This window comes from Tupaia chinensis, unplaced genomic scaffold, assembly GCF_000334495.1.
Source record: "Tupaia chinensis unplaced genomic scaffold, TupChi_1.0 Scaffold000515_1, whole genome shotgun sequence".
In the NCBI taxonomy this organism is placed as follows: domain Eukaryota; kingdom Metazoa; phylum Chordata; class Mammalia; order Scandentia; family Tupaiidae; genus Tupaia; species Tupaia belangeri.
Genome location: NW_006160028.1, coordinates 3,291,979 through 3,312,444, shown reverse-complemented (window position 1 = coordinate 3,312,444; position 20,466 = coordinate 3,291,979). Strand labels below are relative to the sequence as shown.

The 20,466-nt window shown below is 39.6% G+C and overlaps 1 protein-coding gene across 8 annotated transcripts in view; it reads left to right on the top strand.

The window, feature by feature from the left end:
• LPP (LIM domain containing preferred translocation partner in lipoma) overlaps positions 1 to 20,466 on the top strand; it is a 791,955-nt gene that overhangs the window by 666,209 nt on the left and 105,280 nt on the right. For all 8 annotated transcript variants that reach the window (XM_027775024.1, XM_027775025.1, XM_014590977.2 and 5 more), the window contains one exon: positions 552 to 721. In XM_027775024.1, the coding sequence (XP_027630825.1) occupies positions 552 to 721 (170 nt within the window). The remainder of the gene's footprint in view (positions 1 to 551; positions 722 to 20,466) is intronic.

Below are 20,466 nucleotides of genomic sequence, written 5' to 3'. Positions count from 1 at the left end.
GGCGTGGCGCCCCCCAGCCACAATGCCTCTTTTGCTGCTGTTGATATTATGAATCTGTTGTTTTACTCACTGATGGCTGCTTTGAAAGGACTGAAGTACTTCTTGACTGTTTAAAATATAATTTCTAATTTACATATAAAACTTGTATGTATTTCTGGGGGTGCAGTGTGGTTATTCAGAGCACATGTACAGTATGCAATGATCACATTAGAATACAGAATATGTTCACCATCCCAGACGTCATCATGACTTTGTGTTGGGCACATTTGAAATCCACTCTTCTTACTTCAAGTATATGTGGTCTCTCAGCTATGGAAAATGCATATTATGAAGAAACTGCATGGGTTTCAGAATGTTTTGCACCAAAACAAATTAGCATTCTATGTGTTCTGTGAACTTTGAAGCCCCTCATGCCTTGAGTTGTCACCATTCATCGTTACTCGACTGTGCTCTAGCACTCTAGAGCTCAAGCCTCTCACCCACCTGTGCTTTTCTACCTACGAACCACATTTTTGGGTTTTTTTTTTTAGCAGTCAACCTTTGTCTTCTAGGCCGCTGTGCTCGCTGTGGGGAAAACGTCGTTGGGGAAGGAACTGGATGCACAGCCATGGACCAGGTCTTCCACGTGGATTGCTTTACCTGCATCATCTGTAACAACAAGCTCCGAGGGCAGCCCTTCTACGCTGTGGAAAAGAAAGCATACTGCGAGCCCTGCTACATTGTAAGTTCCAGATTTGTTCCCAAGGTGCTTTGTCATGATGTCTTCTTTGCCCTAATACTAGATAGAATGTGGCCATAAAACTGTTATTTCTCCCCAGACTTCAAAGTGTGTGCAAGAGTGTATGTGTGTGTGTGTGTGTGTGTGTGTGTGTAGGTGAAAATCGGCATATTGCAGTTTTTGCTGTGTCCCCCCCATTTATATGAGGTAAGAAAGGTGGGTTAGTGGTCTGCTGGGAAGATCATCTGCCTGTGGCTTTCAAACATGTATGTGCAAGCCTGAAGCGTGAGAAGGCTTCCCAAGTAGCAGAGTGATACCTCTTCTTGTTGGAGCTCACCTTGTATTTGAAGTCCCAGGACTTTTGGGGGGAAACTTTGCAGGATCTCTGGACTTGTCAGTGCTTTTCCAAACTCCTGGACTCTCTGAATCACCTTTTGTTTACCCAGAGTGCTTTTTTAACCCCCAGATCCTGATAGCTTTTAATAATGCACACAGAAACTTTTTATTATAGAATATCTTAAAGAGACATGAACATCAATTGTGACTGTGCTATTACTTTCTTTTTTATTATTATTTACATTTAATCATTATTTACATTTCATTTACAGTGTACAACATGGCTTTTCTCAGCACGAATGCAGTGCATATCAGTCAAGACAAAGACATTACCACATACATTATAACTTTTCATTTTTGTGTCAATTAAATGTACTTTTTGTTTTCTTTTAAAAAAAATACAATGATTGTATTTTAAGAATGTAATGGTGACTAAAAACATACTCATAGTTATATTATCTTAGATTTTTGCAAGGTTATTTAATCTATATATTAAGCATCCTCTGATAGGAGAATCTGATTAATTAACTCAATTTTTTTTAATCTAAAGTAAATTTCCTTGCTGTCCTTGTGCATAATTTTGATTTCTATTTAACACATTAAAGAAAGAATAGTGCTATTTTGCAAACCCCCAAGAGCCACGGTTTGGTACTCAGTGTCTAATCATTCCATCAGAAGAGAAACATTGGTGCAGGGTGCCAGGAACCACACATAACTTTGCAGATCGCTAAGGTTCATCTCTACGAGAGAAGTTTGTGACCCGATTGGAATAGGCCAAAACCTGACAGCTCTAATTCATTCTAACTCTGGGGTCCATAGCATAGATCTGAAAGTTTTTCGAGATTAAGACCTCATAAAGTTAAATATTGCTTACATCTCCTAAATCAAATTTTACTTCAATTTCCTCCCAAAGGCAACTTAAACACATGTGGCATTATTATAGAGCCAGCAATATTAAAGCTGGGGGAGGGGGATATAAAAAGGTCTTAAGATCATTCGCCTAACTTCTCCCTTTAGAAATGAGAATTCAGAGCCACAGAGAAGAGGAAAGTATCAGTATGAAAGCCAGGACTATATTTAATTGCTCACATTCTTATTCCCATATTGTTTGCAGATGCTGCATGGTTTGAGTTTGTTAAAAACGTAAGACAAGCACAGTAGTGTCCTCTCGATGCAAAGAAGCAATTATATGTAAGGGGATGTCCAGTAAATAAAAACTTACCTCTTTAAGAAATAAGAATTTTTCTAATATCACACAGTGAAATCTTCATTGAGAAAAGAAAAGCAGTACATAAGTCCCTGCCTGTTAAAGTAGACGATAGGACTATGGTTCGTAAGGACTTGGACCGCCGTTATGCAATTACTTACCGCCGTGAGCTCTACAGCTATGACATCAGCTGAGCCTGTAGGCACCTCTGGGGCTATGGGTCCTTCCACTTAGTGGCCACAAACTTCTGTGTGTGTTATAGCTCTCGCTTCATTTCCTATCTCTTTTTTGACTACCTTGTTGCTTCTTGCTTCTCTAGTAATGATCCCATGGCAGCCTCCTCGGTTTTTTTGTTTTGTTTTTATCCCCTTATAAGCTAGGAACCATATTGCAATCGTATTTTGAAAGAATACAAGATGAGAAGAACATGCGTTTGAATTTGGTTCCGTCACCTAATGCTTTGTCTCCTTAGAAAGGATCAGTGACCTTTCTAAGCCTTGGTCTTCTCATCTCTACCATGGGATGACAACATTATTTTCACCAAAGGCTGTTGAGGATGAAAGGAGGCAATCCTTGTAGAACACATTTGGCCTGCGGAGGAAAGTATAGTGGAATGGATGTTACTCTGAGATGGATTATAATAAGGTTTCTGTTAAATGGTTTTCCATGTGAGAACCTTGTACATGCAGTGAGATTCTCTGGGCTTTAGGAAGTTGTCCTAACCTTGCAGACATGCCTTTCTCTCATTTTTAAATTCTTTACTTGTTTTCCTGAGTTGGTATCAAGACAGAATAAAATCTAATCCAAATAAACAGAGTGTGGGCTCGGGCTTCAGCCTCCATTATCTCTGCGATGGTACATGCTGCCAGAATTGTGTTGTGGTTGTATGTTAACGACACTACGAAACTACGCTTACGACGAGGAAACCGACCTGAGAGATACTTAATCACATGCTTGGAAGAACTGGGTGAATTCAAATAATGAAAATGCTTACTGTCCTTTTTCACTGCTCTCCCCCATAAGAACTTTTAATCAAGATTTTTCTTTAATGAGATCCATCCATGCTGACTCTAAAATGTAATTTAATTCTTATCAGAATTCAGTTAAGCTTTACTCAAAGACCCTTGTTCAATATTGATTCCAGAATTTAGCACAGCCCTCAAAGCCTCAGATGGATGTATTAGCACTTTAATTTCTCCTGAACTTTCATAAATCCAATAAGCTGTACGCTAGAAACGCAAAGAGACTGGGAAACTGGGAGACTGAAATAAAACAAATTTGTTTTGAAGATAGAGTTTGTAGTAAGGAAAACCCTAGAGCTATGTATGCCTCTCTTGGAAGCAGAGGCCTTAGAACAAGAAGTGTTTTCAATGTCATTCAGCAAAGTTGCCTTTTGTTACAATGGTAGAAATGAGTCTCTAAAGGCATTCTGTACATAGAAAACCCACACCCTGGCCATCAATCAGTATGCCTCTTTTTTAAGTGTTAGAATCAGAATATTAAACATAATTGCTTAATTATTTCTGTATAAGGGCCACCTATGTTTGATACTCTGAGATCAGGAATGAGACCGGTCTAATATAAATTAAGTTTATTTCTGCCTAAATAGGTTATTGAGGGAACCAGCAGTTAGCGTAATGGCTATGTCGCTGGACTCCCAAGTAGTTGACCACAGTTCACGTCCCGGACCCGGTGGCTTAAAACTCACGCCGGGCACATGTGCGTGCGTGCCCAAGATCCCAAGAGGAGAATGGAGGAGAAGGGATTGCAGCATGACCATCCTCCCTGGGGGGTGATTTTTTGCTTTCTGTCTCTATGTCTGTCTGTCTGGCGAGCACACGCACCCTATAGCAAAAACCTCTCCAAAAAAAAAAAAAACTAAATAGGTTATTGATCAGCCAAAGGAAATTTTTGAATTTTGGGGGGCATTTTCCTGACTATAGTTGCTACAGAAACATTGAAATAAAGAGATGTTATTGAAGGAATGGAAGGACAACATGAGAAGAGGCTCATGCTTTGCGTAAGATGATTTTTATGTCACTGTGAGCATGACAGGCAGTAACAGTGCCACTTGTTATGTGTCCTTCTGCCCTAAATGAGACAAGCTCACTCAGAGGTATAGATTTAGCCAAAGAATTGCTGTTTTCATCGTAGCATTGCCAAGGCGTCTGGACTAGAGACACAGTGCATCAGAAATTCTCAGTAAGTCTGTTTACAAAATGGCAGCCAAGGATCCTCCCTATGCCAGGGCCTTTAGAGTGGATGGAATCCAGCCCCTAAGTCTCCATCAGTGGAAGTCAGGACAGACATTTTTATTAGAGTTAAAGTCCAAGAAATTGAAGGGCCTCTGCAAATAGGAGGCCAACCCCAGAGGAGACTAAACACTTGACAGTAACTACCCGGTAGGCTAACAGACTTCTGTTCCCGTGTGTCACTAAATGGACGCAGTTAAAGCATTCTAACTTTTAAACCTACAGTGAGAGGAAGGATTTTGTGCCTCTGCTGGAAAGCTGTTCTTTCACCTACTCAATTCCTCCTAATAAAATGTTTTAAAAGCAGTTATGGCCAGCACTGGGAAAGGAACTGGGTTTGAACTAACCCTGAAAAATCGACATAAACTTCACTTCTTTTAATCGCCTACCGCTGCTCTCATCTCACAGGGCTGTTTGTCTTCTCTCTTTTTCACACATCTCTCTGTCTCTCTCTCACATACACTTTCTCCTTGATGTTACATCATTATACTGCCAGCACTCTCCCGGGAAGGAGAAAACTGGTTCAAGAAAGAGGAAAATTTGTCAAGCACTCTCTTGAGAGGTTAACCATGCTACCTACTAGAAATAGTTATGCCTTCCATTTATATGGCCCTTTGCATTTTATAATACTCCTGGGCATCTCTTTTTGCTCTATGTTATCTTACCTATTACATCCTTATAAAATAGATGATGGGAAGACTATTAATCCCGTTTTATAATTGTGGTTTCGGTGTTTTCAAAGTAAAAGACAAAATGAAGAGTAGGAATAGTTTTTGTGTGTGTGCGCGCATGTGCGTGTGTGTATTTATATATGTGTATAACTTAAATACATTCAATCGCTGTATATCATTACAACACGCAAAATGAATTTTCCCATCCAGGAACAGTTTTTCTCTGCTGCGCCTTGTAGTATTAGGTCCAGGCCATCACACTGCAAGTAATGTTCAGCTTTCTAGAGACACAAAGATATAGCTTGCCACTATCCACATTTTAAAATCAGCTATAGTTACATCCCTCTATTTCCAAGTTTTTAATTGCTAACTGCCAGAATCACACCTTGCAATATTACAGAACCTGCGATACTGAACTTATACAGATGAAAAACCATATGCCACTGTCTTTTCTTAAGCATTTACACGTTACTTTCCCAGAAATGCCTCAATATATGAGGCAAAACCTCTTTTTTTGGTTAAAAATAATCATAACTGACAATGCTTTAGTGCTTTTACTTCTCCAAAGCATTCTATCATTTCATGTTATTCCCTAATGACCCTAGGAAAGGGGTACAATTATTTTTGCCTTTATTTCTAGGAGCAAGAAGTTGAGTGTCAAAACATATCAGCTTGATCAGCTCTACAGAGCTAGACTCAGAGCTACGACAAGATCCTGGCCTTTGAGTTCCAAGCCCACCTCTTTCTGTGTGTCTAACAGAAATCACTGGGTATCCCATGTGTTGTTGCTAGGCTTCCTCCTTCTAATTATTATTTCTTTCTACTATTTCTTTATAATGGCACAATTTTGAAAATAGTTGACTTAAACTCTGGATTTTATAGTTGTCTTTTGCCTTATCTTTAGATCCTTTAGTGAAATATTGAGTTTAGAATAGTATTTCTTATGGTAGTAGCTCTTTAAGGAAAAACACTAAGCTTTTCAGTATTCTATGCTCATTAGAGAGAAAATAGAAAATAGAAAAAGGTATGGAATGCCTCTATTTAAATACAATGACAGTTTACATTTCATTTTCTATTTATATTTACCTCTGTGCATGGATATATTTATGTAGCTGTAACCACACATCTATATACATGTCTCTATACACACAAAATGCGGTCACGCCATACATATTAAGTAGTGCTTGCTTTTTGTTACATAGTAATATATCAAACTTTACCTTCTACAGAAATAGTATCCTTTAAACATTCCATAGACATTATAAAAGGATGTATAGAGGGAGGGGACCAGCAGTTATGTAATGGCTATGTCACTGGACTCCCACGTAGTCGACTACGGTTCGAGTCCCAGACCCAGTCGCTTAAACTCACGCCGGGCGCATGTGCATGTGTGCCCAAGATCCCGAGAGGAGACTGGAGAAGAAGGGATTGCGGTGTGGCAATCCCCGCTGGGGGGGGGGTGCTGTCTCACATTCCTGTCTCTCTGTCTTTCTGGCGAGCGCATGCACCCTATAGTAAAAAAAATAAAAATAAAAATAAACCCTAAAAAAAATGTATAGCACCTCCTTACCCTTTCTGAAAAGTGACTCAAAGAAAGATTTCACAGATAGGTAATTTAATTTAAAAAGAGTGCGGGAACCAGCAGTTAGTGTAATGGCTATGTCGCAGGACTCCCAAGTAGTCGACCGCAGTTCGTGTCCCAGACCCGGTGGCTTAAAACTCATGCCGGGCGCGTGTGCGTGCATGCCCAAGATCCCGAGAGGAGAATGGAGGAGAAGGGATTGCAGCGTGGCCATCCCCCCTGGGGGGTGATTTTTCGCTTTTTGTCTCTATGTCTCTCTCTGTCTGCCTGGCGAGCACATGTGCCCTATAGCAAAAACCTCTCCAAAAAAAAAAAAAAAGAGTGTAGGGGGTCCAGAGAGAATAAAATGGTAATTATGAACCATGAAAACTAGTCATTAAAAATAAAGAAATAGGCAAATAAGTAATAGTAAATTTGGGTTAAAGGAAAATAATAGTAATTATCTACAATATTAATAGCAAACAGGGCACAGTTCATAACAAAACTATCAAATAAACCAAAGAACGTTATTTTATCGAAAAATATCATGGTTCCCAATGAGGAACAACTTAGAGTCTTTTAAAATTAAATAACATCATATTGAACTACGTAATACAAAAATCTTGATGAAACAGGAGACAGAAACAGTAAAGTCATATTTTTTTCTTTTGTAAATCTTTACTTATTTTTTTCCTGCCTTTGATAAATTAGTTATAGGAGTCAAATAATGAATACCTGATCTAATCAATGTCCATTGATCTATTCAGCCAAAGAGATTTCTTCTTTTTTACCAGTCTCCATGAAGACTTAGGAAAACATTTTTCAAATCACAGTCTGGAGGGAAATCAGAGACGATTTCTCCCTTAGCTGGCAGAGTTGCCAATAGCAGTGCAGTAAAACAGGAAGTGTAGAAAAGGATAAACACATGAACGCACTCTTGGGGAAGGGATTCTTAGAAAGTAGTGAGAATGGTAACATCACATGGCAACAGGAATGGGAGGCAGCCTCATCTGAGTTGCAGGCAATGCTAACATCATTAATTCCAACAGGAAGGCATACACATATATTAACCTAAAAGGCTAGAAGAGGACAAGAAAAACAGCCCAAAAGGAGAAGTAATTTGTTAAAGAATTAGCAATAAATTTTAAAATGCTAATGTGTTTAGATGAGGAAGAGGATTCTTTAAAAACAACAATAAAGCAGGCATGTAGTAAAGATAATCAGAAAAAGAAACAAACAACAATTACCGACAACTAGGAGTGGAAAAGAAACTCAACACAGGTATGGAAGTCATTTTAAAATTGTTATACTTAAACTTTTATATAAAAGAAATAAATATATTACAAATGTACTTACTTTCTGTGCAAATTTGTAACTTCTGAGGAAAATTTTAAATAACTTTATAAACATAGATGAAAGTCAGAGCTCTGGATTAGCAGAATTAATATAATAAAAATGGCAGTTCTACCCAAATTAATCTACATATTTAATGTAGTCCCTATAAAATTACAAGAGACATTCTTCACAGATCTAGAAAAGACAATCATAGAATTTGTCAGGAATCATAAAAGACACTGTATCACCAAAGCCATTCTGTGCAAGAAGAGTGGAGTAGAGGGCATCTCACTTCTTGATTCCAAAATATATTACAAAGCTGTGATCATCAAAACAGCATGGTATCAGCACAAAAATAGACATGAGGACCAATGGAACAGAGTAGAGACTCCAGAAATAAACCTCAAAACACATAGTCAACTCATCTTTGACAAAGGGTACCAGTCAATCCACTTGGAAAAGGGAAATCTCTTTAGCAAATGGTGTTGGAAAAACTGGGTATCCACCTGCAGAAACATGAATCTGAATTCTTATCTGTCGCCATTAACAAAAATCAACTGAAAGTGGATCAAAGATCTAAACCTAAGACCACAAACTATAAAACTACTGGTGGAAAACACTGGGGAAACTCTAGGAGACATTGAATTAGGCAAAGACTTCTTAAGCAAGACCTCCAAAGCATAGGCAATAATCCCCCACGTAGGGTGGAATTACATCAGACTAAGGAGTTTCTGCACAGCAAAGGACACTGTAATTGGTATAAATTGACAGCCGTCAGAATGGGAGAGAATTTTTGTTAACTGTGCCTCAGATAAGGGATCCTCAACCAGAATACACAAGGAACTCAAATAGCTTATCCAGGAAAAAAAAGATTAACCTAATTAAAAGATGGGAAAATCAGCTGAATAAACAAATCTCTAAGGAAGACATACGAACAGCCAAAAAACATATGAAGAAATGTTCAACATCCCTCATCATAAGGGAGATGCAGACCAAAACCACAATGAGATACTACCTAACCTCAGTCAGAATGGTGAAGATTTTTAAAAAAAGAAAAAAAAAAAAAAGATAAGTGCTGGAGGGGATGCGGTGAAAGGGGAACACTCCTACTCCTACACTGTTGGAAGGATTATAAATTGGTCCAGCCACTTTGGAGAACAATGTAGAGGTTCCTCAAAGACCTTCAAATAGAACTACCATATGATCCAGCAATTCCACTCCTAGGTATCTACCCAAAAGGGCAGGAGAACACTCAATCGGAAAAGTGCTTGCACCTCTGTTTTCATTGCAATCTTATTCACAATTGCTAAGACATGGAACCAACCCAAATGTTCACAAACAGATGAATGGATTAAAAAAGTATGGCACAGATACTCCATGGAATATTGTTCAGCCATAAAAAACAACAAGGCCCTGGAGTTGGATAGAAAGTGGATGAATATGGAAGATCTGTTGCTGAGCGAAGCAAGTCAGGCTATGAAAGAGAGACATTGTATGTCTCCCCTTAACATATACTGATGGTCAGCACTTTATGGCAGAGACTGAAAGACTGGAGAACACACAAGGATTGAAAATTGTTACGGACACTAGAGCCAAAGTGGAAAAAGTGGGGAAGGGGAAGAGCATATATATGAAAGGAAATTTGGAGAAAGAAGTGGAGAGATAGGGTATTTGTGGGATGCAGATATGGTTTGTTATTTGTTGATGAGGACATGCATATGTTCTCGGCTGGGCTGAACCGAAGTATGTGTCATGCTGGGTAGAGTCTCTTTACAATGTAAATGATATATAGCAATTAAATGTATAAATAATCCTCAGAATTAATAAATAAAGATTATCAAAAAAAAAAAAAAAAAGAAAGTCGGAGCTACTACCTGAGAAAGACCTAAGAAATCTTACTAATGGGACTTTTCAGATCTTCAAAAAACAAATGCTTCCTATGTCATTTCAACTTTCAGAGCCTTGCAAGAGACAAAACACTTCCCAAATCATTTTATAAACCTAACATGATCCCAGCAGCAATATTAAATCTAGATTTCCCCCTCTATCAAAACAAATGAAACCTGTATGCTGATCTACCTTTCTCAGATACAGAAATCCTAAATGAAATGTTAGTAAATTGAAGGTCACATAATAAAACATTGTAGGTTACTCCTTGATTGCAATATTGGGATAACATTAGGAATCTTCTAACATAATTTATTTATTGGTATATAAAATTGAAAAACAAAACAAAGAGACTGAGGGGGAAAAAAAAACCCTACATAGTCATCTCTATAGATGGTTTTCATAGAAACAGCATTTAGTGAAATTTATTACATAATTTGTTTTTAAAAAATAAAAGCAGAGCCAGCCTGTGACATGGTAGTGAACTCTGGATCCCACATAGCCTACTGAGCAGTTCTAGTCCTGGACTAACAGCTTGAGACACATGCTGGGTGTCTGTATGTGCTTGCTTAAAATTCCAAAGGAAAGGAGAAATGGCAGGAAAGAGATTGCAGCATTGCTGACCTCTCTCCACGGGGGTGGGGGCTTTCTCACTTTCCCTGTCTCTCTCTGTCTCTATCTCTCTGGCAAGCACATGCATTCTGTGGCACATTGAAAACAAAACAAGAAGCAAATAAAGACGCAGCTACAATTACATCAAAGAAAATATTGTTTTATGCATTGTTTTATGTTTAGTAGGATGAGGCAAACACACGCCAACCTTCTCCCGAGATCTAGGTATGCATAGATCACCTCTGTTTCATTCATATTATTCTTTACATTCTAGCCTCTGTCATGTAAATTGAGAAACAAAGAAAATGTTATGTCTTTTTTTAATTTATTTTTTAGTATTTGTAAGACATATAGAGACATAAAGCACAATCTGATGAAGGCCTAATACTAACTATGCAATTTTAAAACAAAACATGAGATATTTCATTAAAATCCCCACATTCTCCCCTGTCACATTCCCAAAACCTCTGTATCAAAGTAATCATTACTCTAACTGTTCTTTTATCCTATCTGTGTTTTTCTTTTTATATAAATTTTGAATGAAGTTCATTTCATTAGAGAGACACAGAGAGAGGGGACAGCCTGATCCGGGTCTCCTCCTGCAAGCCTTCCCTAGCTTTTCCAGCCGGCCAGGACCATGGCCTCCTGTCTCTGGCGCATACAGGTCAGCATAGGGATGGAACCCTGGTCTTCCACATCGTACCCTGCATCACAGAGCACCCTGCCACTGCCGCCCCACCCTCGCTGTTCCCCTTGATGTTTTCACCACAAAGACTAAATGATAGCTTGCGACTTTGGCATCTAATGTTTCTTTATTGAAATCAACGACATGGTATCATTCTTTCTTTTTTTTTTCTGAGACTTTTCCACATAAAAATCGAAGACTATATTGAAATCAACGACATGGTATCATTCTTTTTTTTTTTTTCTGAGACTTTTCTACATACAAATAGAAGACTAAAGTGTCTAAATATTTGCTGATGATGTGATCAGTTTTTAAAAAGCCTAACATGTGAGAATGAAAAAGTTGAAAGTTGAGTATACTAACATGAAAGTGATACATTTACGTTGAGAAAAAAATTCCTACACAAAACCAACAAAATAAAAAATATGAGGGTAAAATGTTAAAACATGTAAATTGCGTAAGTGAAGAATGCTGTCAAGTTTTGTAGGAGTTGTGGACTCATGACCAAAATGATTTGGGGGTCAAATATGTTTTGAAAAGTAACTCTTATTTTAATATACATTCCTATTGTGACACTGTTATTCCACAACAGCACTTTCAGTAGGGAAATGAATAGTCCTGCACTGTCCTTTGCTAGTGGTGTTTTTTTAGCTCTTTGTCCCAAGTAGCCCCCAGTCCTTTGCCTATCTTGGTTACTGCTCACTACCTCCCTGCTGGCTCTGACAGCACTACTGGGGAAGAAGGCCAACACAGACCTGTGGGTGGATTTCCCACAACCTCAGAGACCTGGTTGGACACAGTCTTTTATTCCAGTTCCTACCCTGGCTATATGAACGTCTGTTGTCACAAAATCAGAATGCTTTTTAAGGGCCAGAGGAACCTTAGAAATTCAATAACATCATTTTATAGCCGAGAAAACTGAAACCCAAGAAAGCTGACTGATTTGCCCGAGGTTATATGGTTTATTGATGGTACAGGCAGGAATAGTAACCCGGAGCCTTGATGATATCTTCAAAGAACTGCTTTCTTTGGGAATGGCATGAAGAGATCTAACCATAGGTGGCTACAGGTCCAGGGAGACATCCCTAGAAAAGCTGGGATTCAGTCGATTTTAGTCAGAGAGTAGAAATAGGGCAGTTTGCTTCAGCCCTATCCAGAGTGAAGGGTGTCACATTTCCAGGTTAATGCCTCTGAAACTTTATGCTAGAACCTTCCCACTGCCCTAGTTTGTTTATTTTTAAATCAAGCATGAACTCACCACTCGATGTTTGCCAGAGTTTGGATGAATGTCAGCATCAGACCACTGTAATAATGCTTTAAGATTATTTAATCCCATTACTTATACACTTCATTAGGCTGAGTGAGCTGTTGGCAGTGGTTCAGTAAACTTCCTGCTTTAGAGATAAAAGGATAGAAGGAAAATAGGGAAGGAATCTATGCCTTGTTTTCTTTCATATTTATCTTATATCTCATAATGGATAAAGGAATGATAATAACCCAGTTACAGCTTGGAATCTGGAAGGAATGTCTTTAGAACTGCTCTGAATCCTCAGAAGAAAGAAATGTCTATAACCTTACATTTCTAATTAGAAGAAAAAGGATTGAGATAGGGAAGAGAGTATGTGTGTCTGAGAAAGAGTTAGGATATAAAATCAATCATAAAAATAAACCTTGGGCCAGCCCCATTGTCTGGTGGTTAAGAAAGCTGGATTCCACATGGCCAACTCCACAGTTCAAATCCGTACCCAGTGGCATGAAAGACATTCCAGACTCATGTACATGCATGTTCTTAAAGTTTGGCAGGAGAGATGGAGGAGAAAGCACGTGACCATGTCCCATTAGTGGTGTGTGTTCTCCCTCTCCCTCTTCCTCTCACTGTCACTCTGTCTCTCTCTGGCAAGTACACACACCCTCTGAAAAGTAATAAAATAAAAATAAGCCTTTGGGGCTGGATGATGATGCCATTGTTTCAGAAAACCAGACGCCAAGAAATGGAAAGCAGCACTCGGAAAGATTAGGAGAACTGTTTATTACACCAGTGGACAGGGAGGAGTTAGCACTCTTAATTCTCTGGGGGTTGGACACAGTCTTTTATGGGAGAATTGGGGAAAGGGAGGTCTCAGATTGGGGATTGGATTCAGATCCCGCCCAATACAGCATCAAAGGGAGGAGTCATAGAAACAGGAAGTCTAATCTATTCAAGGTACTAATCCACCCAAGGTTTTCAGGTTACTCTGTAGCTCAAGGGAGGAGCAGTAAGTTTGCTGGAAGGCAGAAACCTGAGACAGCTATCAGCCCTGAGTTATTAGTCATAGGAATTTAACAGTTTATAATAAAGGCACTCCTTCAAGATGGAGTCACTCCTCCAAGATAGTCTCGCCTGCTTCACCATTATCAGGTATGATGCTCCATGAAGCCAACCCACATGGGAAAGTTCTGGGTTTGTGTCCAGAGACCTCCCTGAGTTTGCTGAGCACATGCATGTTTGTGACCCACAACTAACTAAGGTGAGGATAGATCACACCATCAAGACCTACTGGGGGCTCCTAATCTTTTCTTCTCTCTGTCTCTGTCTTATATATTCCTGAAGAAATAAAGAAATTAAATAAATAAACCTAGAAAAGAAGTTTAAGGATCCTAGGTAAGTTTCAGTTTTTCACTTAGGAGGCTTGGTGTGAAGTAGCAAGTGATTTAAAGAAAGAATACGGACTGTACTGACCCAGTATGTCTCAGGGTGACCAGCCACCATTGTGCACTCATCCCATTTCTTTTCACCTCAGTTTCCCCACATGTGAAATGGAAGTAGCAACACTGACCTTGTATGGTTATATAGTTAAAGGAGGATTCAGAGAGGACAGAGCTGAGCACAAATCATTGTGGGGGTTTGACCAGTTAATAACTACAGAAGAGCCTAATCCCAGGGACATACATTTAAAAACCTGCAAAAAAGAATTCTACCTAGTTGGAATCCCCAAAGGACAATGATAAGTCAGCTTTTAGCCTCTGGAATGATACCCACACATCATTTGAGAACTTGCAGAATCTGAGAGATGGTAAGTCATGAGACTCTGGAACTTGCTGTTTTAGAGGTCACCTGCTTTGGAATTCCCTCACAAGTAAAGTTGTGGACCCTTACCCAGAATTTCTACACAAGGAAACAGGAACTTTCCATATTTACCCAATCTCCTGGGGACAGAAAGAGGAGGATTCTGATGTACATTCAAGTTTTAGAGTTCCAGACCAGCTCAGGCAAGAAGTGGTCCTAAAATACTCCTCCAGTCTTACGTCTCATCTCTCCTACACAATCTTTTTACAATGCTGCCCAAAATGGACTCCCTCCTCCCAGACTATGTTATCTGACGCTTCTCTGTCTATGCCCACGTTGTTGTCTGCCTTGTGCCTTTTTCCATCTTGATCCTTTTAAAATCTGTATCAACCAGCCTTAAAAGGCTTTCCTGGAACTTCCACAACTATTATAGACCTGACCTTTCCTGAATATGCGAAGCTTTCCTTTACTCCTCTGCGTAGGATGTAACCTGTCTACAGCTGGTATTGCAAAGTCACTAGAGTCCTTGGCTTCTTCCTTTACTGATGTGAACTCCTTCACAAGGGTATGTGGGAGGGAGGATCACATTTGATTCATCTTGTTCTTTTCTGTAGTGTTTATCACAACAGGTGAGCCCATTGCAACCTTGACCATTCCTGGGTTTGGCAAGAGACCTGATTTCACTCTTCATGCCGATGTCTTTGCAGTCTCTGACTCGCATGCCCTTTGTTGTACCTTGGACTTGAGATCGTGCCTGTATAAGAAAGAAAGAAAGGAGAATTTGGCTCAGGGAGCCTATGAGCAGAGTCATTGCTGAAATATAAATATAAAAGATTGAAGAGAAGGATGTGAGAGTGAAGCCAGCTGTCTAGCTTCCAGCCAGAGAATTATCATTAAGAGCTGCTACACTCAAGGTCACACGCAGATCCGACTTGCACATGAAACTTGCCAAGGTGGTTGAGCGGAAGTTCTCCGATGTTCTGATGACTTTGAATGAGACATGGTAATTCCCTCCCAGAGCCAGTCTTTCTTTCATAAAAAAGTTCACTTCCTGGATCTCTCCTTTGCTCACCTCCCTGCCGAGTAAGGGGCTGCCAGACCAGACTGACGTCATCATTACAGCAAGGCAGGCACTCTTTATTGCCCTCTTCCCCGGGATGAGGACCTGATAGACGGTATGGTCTTCAAAGCGCACTGAGAGTCCAAATTAGAGGTCATTTTAGTATTTAGTCTCCCATGTTTATAGTATAGAAAGTCAGATGCCAAGAGAGCGCAAAGACTGGCTTGAAATTCAAAATTAGATGGATGTCCTGAAATCTCTTATCAACAACCTGGAAATCACAAATGCATGTACAACGCATGCGTGTAAGTGATAGTGGATAAGTTTGTAAATTATATCAACTCTTTTTGAAATGATAGTAAACTTCTTCCACAGGAACTATTTTGGCTTTATGGGCGCTCTAATAATACCACAAAATATTTAAGGTAATTTATATTGATATAGCTCATGAGACATTAGTTAAAACATAACCTTCCCAAATATATATTTTAAAAGAAGGGAGTATTTATCATTTTAGTTTAGCAGAAACACATAAATACATTCTATGATGAAGCCTAACATATATATGAATACTTTTTCTAAGAACTGGAAAGTACTGAACGTGCTGGGGCTTAAAGGAGAGAATTGGAGAGAAGGGAGTATGGGCGCATTTAGGGTAAAAGGAGTTCATCCTCTTCATGAAGAGGCTATGCCAGTGTGTCAGAGGGCTACCCATTTTTTCTGATGGCACAAATTCATTCTTTTCCACCCACAGCAGCTAAGTGAAGACTGTCACATTCCTTTCTTCAAATTAACAAAATCAAGACTTAGACCAAAGGCTTTGGAAAATGAGGAATAAACACAGAATTAAGAGGAAACTTTGAGCTCCTGGATTCTAAATCTTAGCATCTACCTTGCTGTTAAATAAATTCATGCTAACAGATGGCCTGTCATCAGATAGAGAATTTTTTTTAAATCAACAAGGCTCATTTTTACAGCTTTCAGGTTCCACTGTTTTGAGACTCTTTCCTCTGCTATTTACTGATGACAAGCATCCCTTTCTCTTTATTGCTAGGGCTTTAATCTATGAGGGGACTTCAAAAAGTTTTTAGACAAATGTAATTAAAGTACGGGTTTGGGACCAGCAGGTAATGCGGTGGTTAAGGCACTAGACACTCGCACATAGACAACCACGGTTTGAGTCCCAGGCCTGGTGGCTTGCTTTCTCACTTTCTCTCCCTCTCTCTCTTTGGTCAAAGTAAAATAAATAAATGAATAAATAAAATTAAAAATAAATAATTATTTTTTTAAAAAGTACAGGTTTATTTTGGTGCAAAAAAGGTTGAAATCAATTAGTAGGCTTTTTTTTTTTAGTTTTTCTTTTTTTATTAGGACTTTTTTGTTTTGTTTCATTTTGTTTTTGTCATAAGGTTCTTGAAGCTTACCAGAGAGAGAAAGAGAAAGAGAGATCATCCCCCAGGGAGAGGGCAACACCACAATCCCTTCTCCTTCATTCTCCTCTTGGGATCTGGAATATGCATGTACACACGCTCACACACCCAGGATAATTTTCAAGCCACTGGTGAGGGACTCAAACTGTAGTCATCCATGTGGGAGTCCTTCCCTTAGCTACTGTGCCACCTGCTGGCCCCACGTAGGATCTTCACAATACACATTGTTCATGTACTTTTGAAAACTCCCTCCTAGGTCTTTGCTTTAATCTTTAACCTCTTTTTGCAGTCCTATTTTACATTGGTAGGTAATCTCACTCTCATATATACGTATATAGAGACCGTGAGCTCTTTAGGAGCAAGATTAATTTTCTCCTGTTGTTCACTTTCCACCCCCAAACATACTCTTCATTTCCCAATGTAATGCCCAAACCAACTCATCTCAACCAAGAGCATATTTAGTACATTGTTTAAATGAATATGTTAGTTAGCTTGGACTACCGTAAGAAAATGCCATACTAGATATCTTAAACAATAGAAATTTTGTCATGGTTTTGGAGCCTGGAAGTTTAAGATCAGTAGGAGAGCACAGTGAGGGCCATCTTCCTAGCTTGGCCACCTCTCACTGTGTCTCCAGGTGGTGGAGACCAGGTAGAAACTCTCTGGGGTCTCATAGGACACTAATCCCGTCATGAGAGCCCTGTCCTCAGGACCTTTCTAAACCAAATTATCTCCTTAGATATCTCCTTATCTCCAGATATTGTCACAGTGGGAGTTAGGGCCTCCACATTATCAATTTGGGGAGTGGGAGGGATGGAAGCAGATACACTTCAGTCCTTGGCAATGAGTTAGACCACAGGTCTGTAAGTGTGTTACTGGTACCGGTTCATGGAGTAGGGATTAGACTGTCCTACGTTTCTAGAGATAACTGCTGTATACTTAGTTATTTATCAGGTGTTTATGTTAGACTTTTGCTAGACATTCAGTAGAGCCCTATTAACATTTAAGATATCGGACAGCTCCAGTTCATTTTCCTTTAAAAAAACTTTACACTTCACCTACTAGATCTCATCTCCTTTTTAAGACCAGAGAAGAAGAAGAAAAAGCCTTGATTTTTAAAGGGTTACTGCACGTTCGTGTTAGATCATTAGGAAACTGGCATAAGTGGCAGGAAGCCAAACTGATTCTGGCGAGGCAGTGTCCATGGGTCATTTCAGCAGAGCAGCTGGAATAACGATGTTCTCCCAGAAAGTGCTTTTTGTCAAAGTCTCTTTTGGAATTAACTCCTCATACACAGATCAATAAACCTCACCAACGTGCCAATGTAATTAAGAGGTGGCAGGTTAAGCTTTACTATTAATTAAGTTCAAAGTAAAATAAAATGAAGAAGGTTGTTTTTGTGAAATTGTTCTGTGAGATTTTGCTCAAGGGTGTTTCTGGGTTCTTACACAGGAGAATCCAGGAAAGGGAACAATTACTTTCTCCACTACATTGGGAAAAGTGAGCATTTAGGTACATACCTCTTGAATTTTTTTAAAATTTTTCATTAATTGGCATGTCATAATTGTACACATTTTTGGTATGGTATGATTAGGCAATACATAATTCAGTTAAAAATGTTTAAGAGGTCATGGATGTGCTAATGCCCTACTGAATATTTGTAATTCAAGAGGGAACTGTTTGCAAGCTACTGGAGACATGGAAAGAACGCCATCTGTCTGCAAAAGGAGCTCAACGATTGAGGGTACAGAGCATCGTGAGACTGAGTCCATGCTCTGAGGGAACTTTCACCTGAGTGAGCAGCATCAGAATGCAGGCCAGTGCAGTACAAGACAGAGTAACCTAACTTATCTGTGAGAGCGATTTCGGCCGTGGCGAGAGCTCAGAGAAAAGGGTGTGCTCTATCCGTGAAGGGAGGAGGAGGCCAGCATCGAGGGGAACCTCCCAGAAGATGCAGTATCTTGAGCATGGCCTTGAAAGTGGGGTAGATCTGATCATGATAAATATAGGTACACTTATTGCACATATATTTTTCTGCAGGAAATTTAGGATTGGGCAAGGTCAAAAAATATCTTCGGATTCACAGGATTTGTTTTGCGTAAGTGATAGTCTTAGACTTACCTCTCCTCTGGTGACTTCTTAGTGGAATTCATTACAAGGGCCAAATTCCTTTGTCCTGAAACCACAGAAAGGCAAGAGCCAAGGGAAAAATCCAAGTCAATACCGGCTGTTCCCTTTCTGATAGGGTGGATTCCTAAAAGCTATGAAATAAGCTCTAAGTACTGCTGAACGGATTCAGTCCACTCTGTTGGGAGAGTTGAGTGGAAGGCAGTCTTCATGCTGATGAAGCTGGAAAGAACCTTAAGGATTCACTAACTAACGCCCTTCTTTTCGCAGATATGTGAACTGAAGCCCAGTAAAAGGGCAGTTGTTTGTTTGATTTTTGTTTTTATGTTAAAAAAGAGAGAGAGAGAGCCATGTTAAAAGAGAGAGAGCGCCATGTGAATTGCCTAAATCATGTAATAGGTTTTTTGTTTGATATTTTCAGGAAAGAATAACTTGACTCCGTTTTCTATTTTACCACTGGATGGTATTAGGCAACTTTACTTAATAATCTATCTGTTTTCCAGCCATGTTAATTATATATCCTTTAGCATTTTCCCACCTGTACCAATTGCTTGGCATAATAACACTTCATACTTAAATGCATGTGCCCAAAGTACTTTTATAGTTGTTTTTCATTTGATGTTTACAACAATCCCACAGGCAGGTGCTATTTCTAGGTTAGATATGAGGGAACAGAGGCTCAGCGAAAGTATCCCATCAGGCTAAGACACTGCAGCAGGCTCTGACGTCCACTTTCTGACCATAAATCTAGTTTTCTTACCTCTCACCTCAGCTGCCTGCCTCAGTGGTCTCAGTTTATTGAAGTCCACCCAGTGAATGTTTACTGACATCTGTCTTTTAAATATTGCAGTGGGCATTGAGGGGACAAAATTAAGAAGGACAGAATCACCAGTCCTTCAGAAACACAGTTTCAGTGAGATAGACAGCCGAACAGAGAGATGAGAATTTAGAATTAGTGCCATAACAGGTATGGGAACTGACTTCAGAGGTTCGGGAATGGACGTTGCCAGGGAAGACAACAGATTGACAGGCTAGATTGTTGCTAGGGTTCTGTCCTCCGAGCTATAGACAGTTCACATGTCGTGCCACGTCACTTGTCCCTTTGCATCCCCTCAGGCTCCTTGTACAGGTCCCAGAACTCCCTGGCATTGTGCTAATATTGTTGATGAGGAGGACATGTTGATTTTTCCCTCCGACCTCCACAACATTGGAGAGATTTTCTTTTGGCCTTTTGGTAAAATGGACTTAAATTATGAATTTGCTGTAACCTTTTAAAAAGTCATTTATTGGGACCAGCAGTTAGTGTAATGGCTATGTTGCTGGACTCCAAGTCCTGGACCCAGTGGCTTAAATTCATGCCAGGCGCGTGTGCATGCTTGCCCAAGATCCCAAGAAAGAATGGAGGAGAAGGGATTGCGGTGTGGCCATCCCCACTGGGGGGTGATTGTTTGCTTTCTATCTCTCTGTCTCTCTCTGTCTTTCTGGTGAGCACACACGCCCTATAGCAAAAACCTCTCCAAAAAAAAAAAAAAAAAAAAA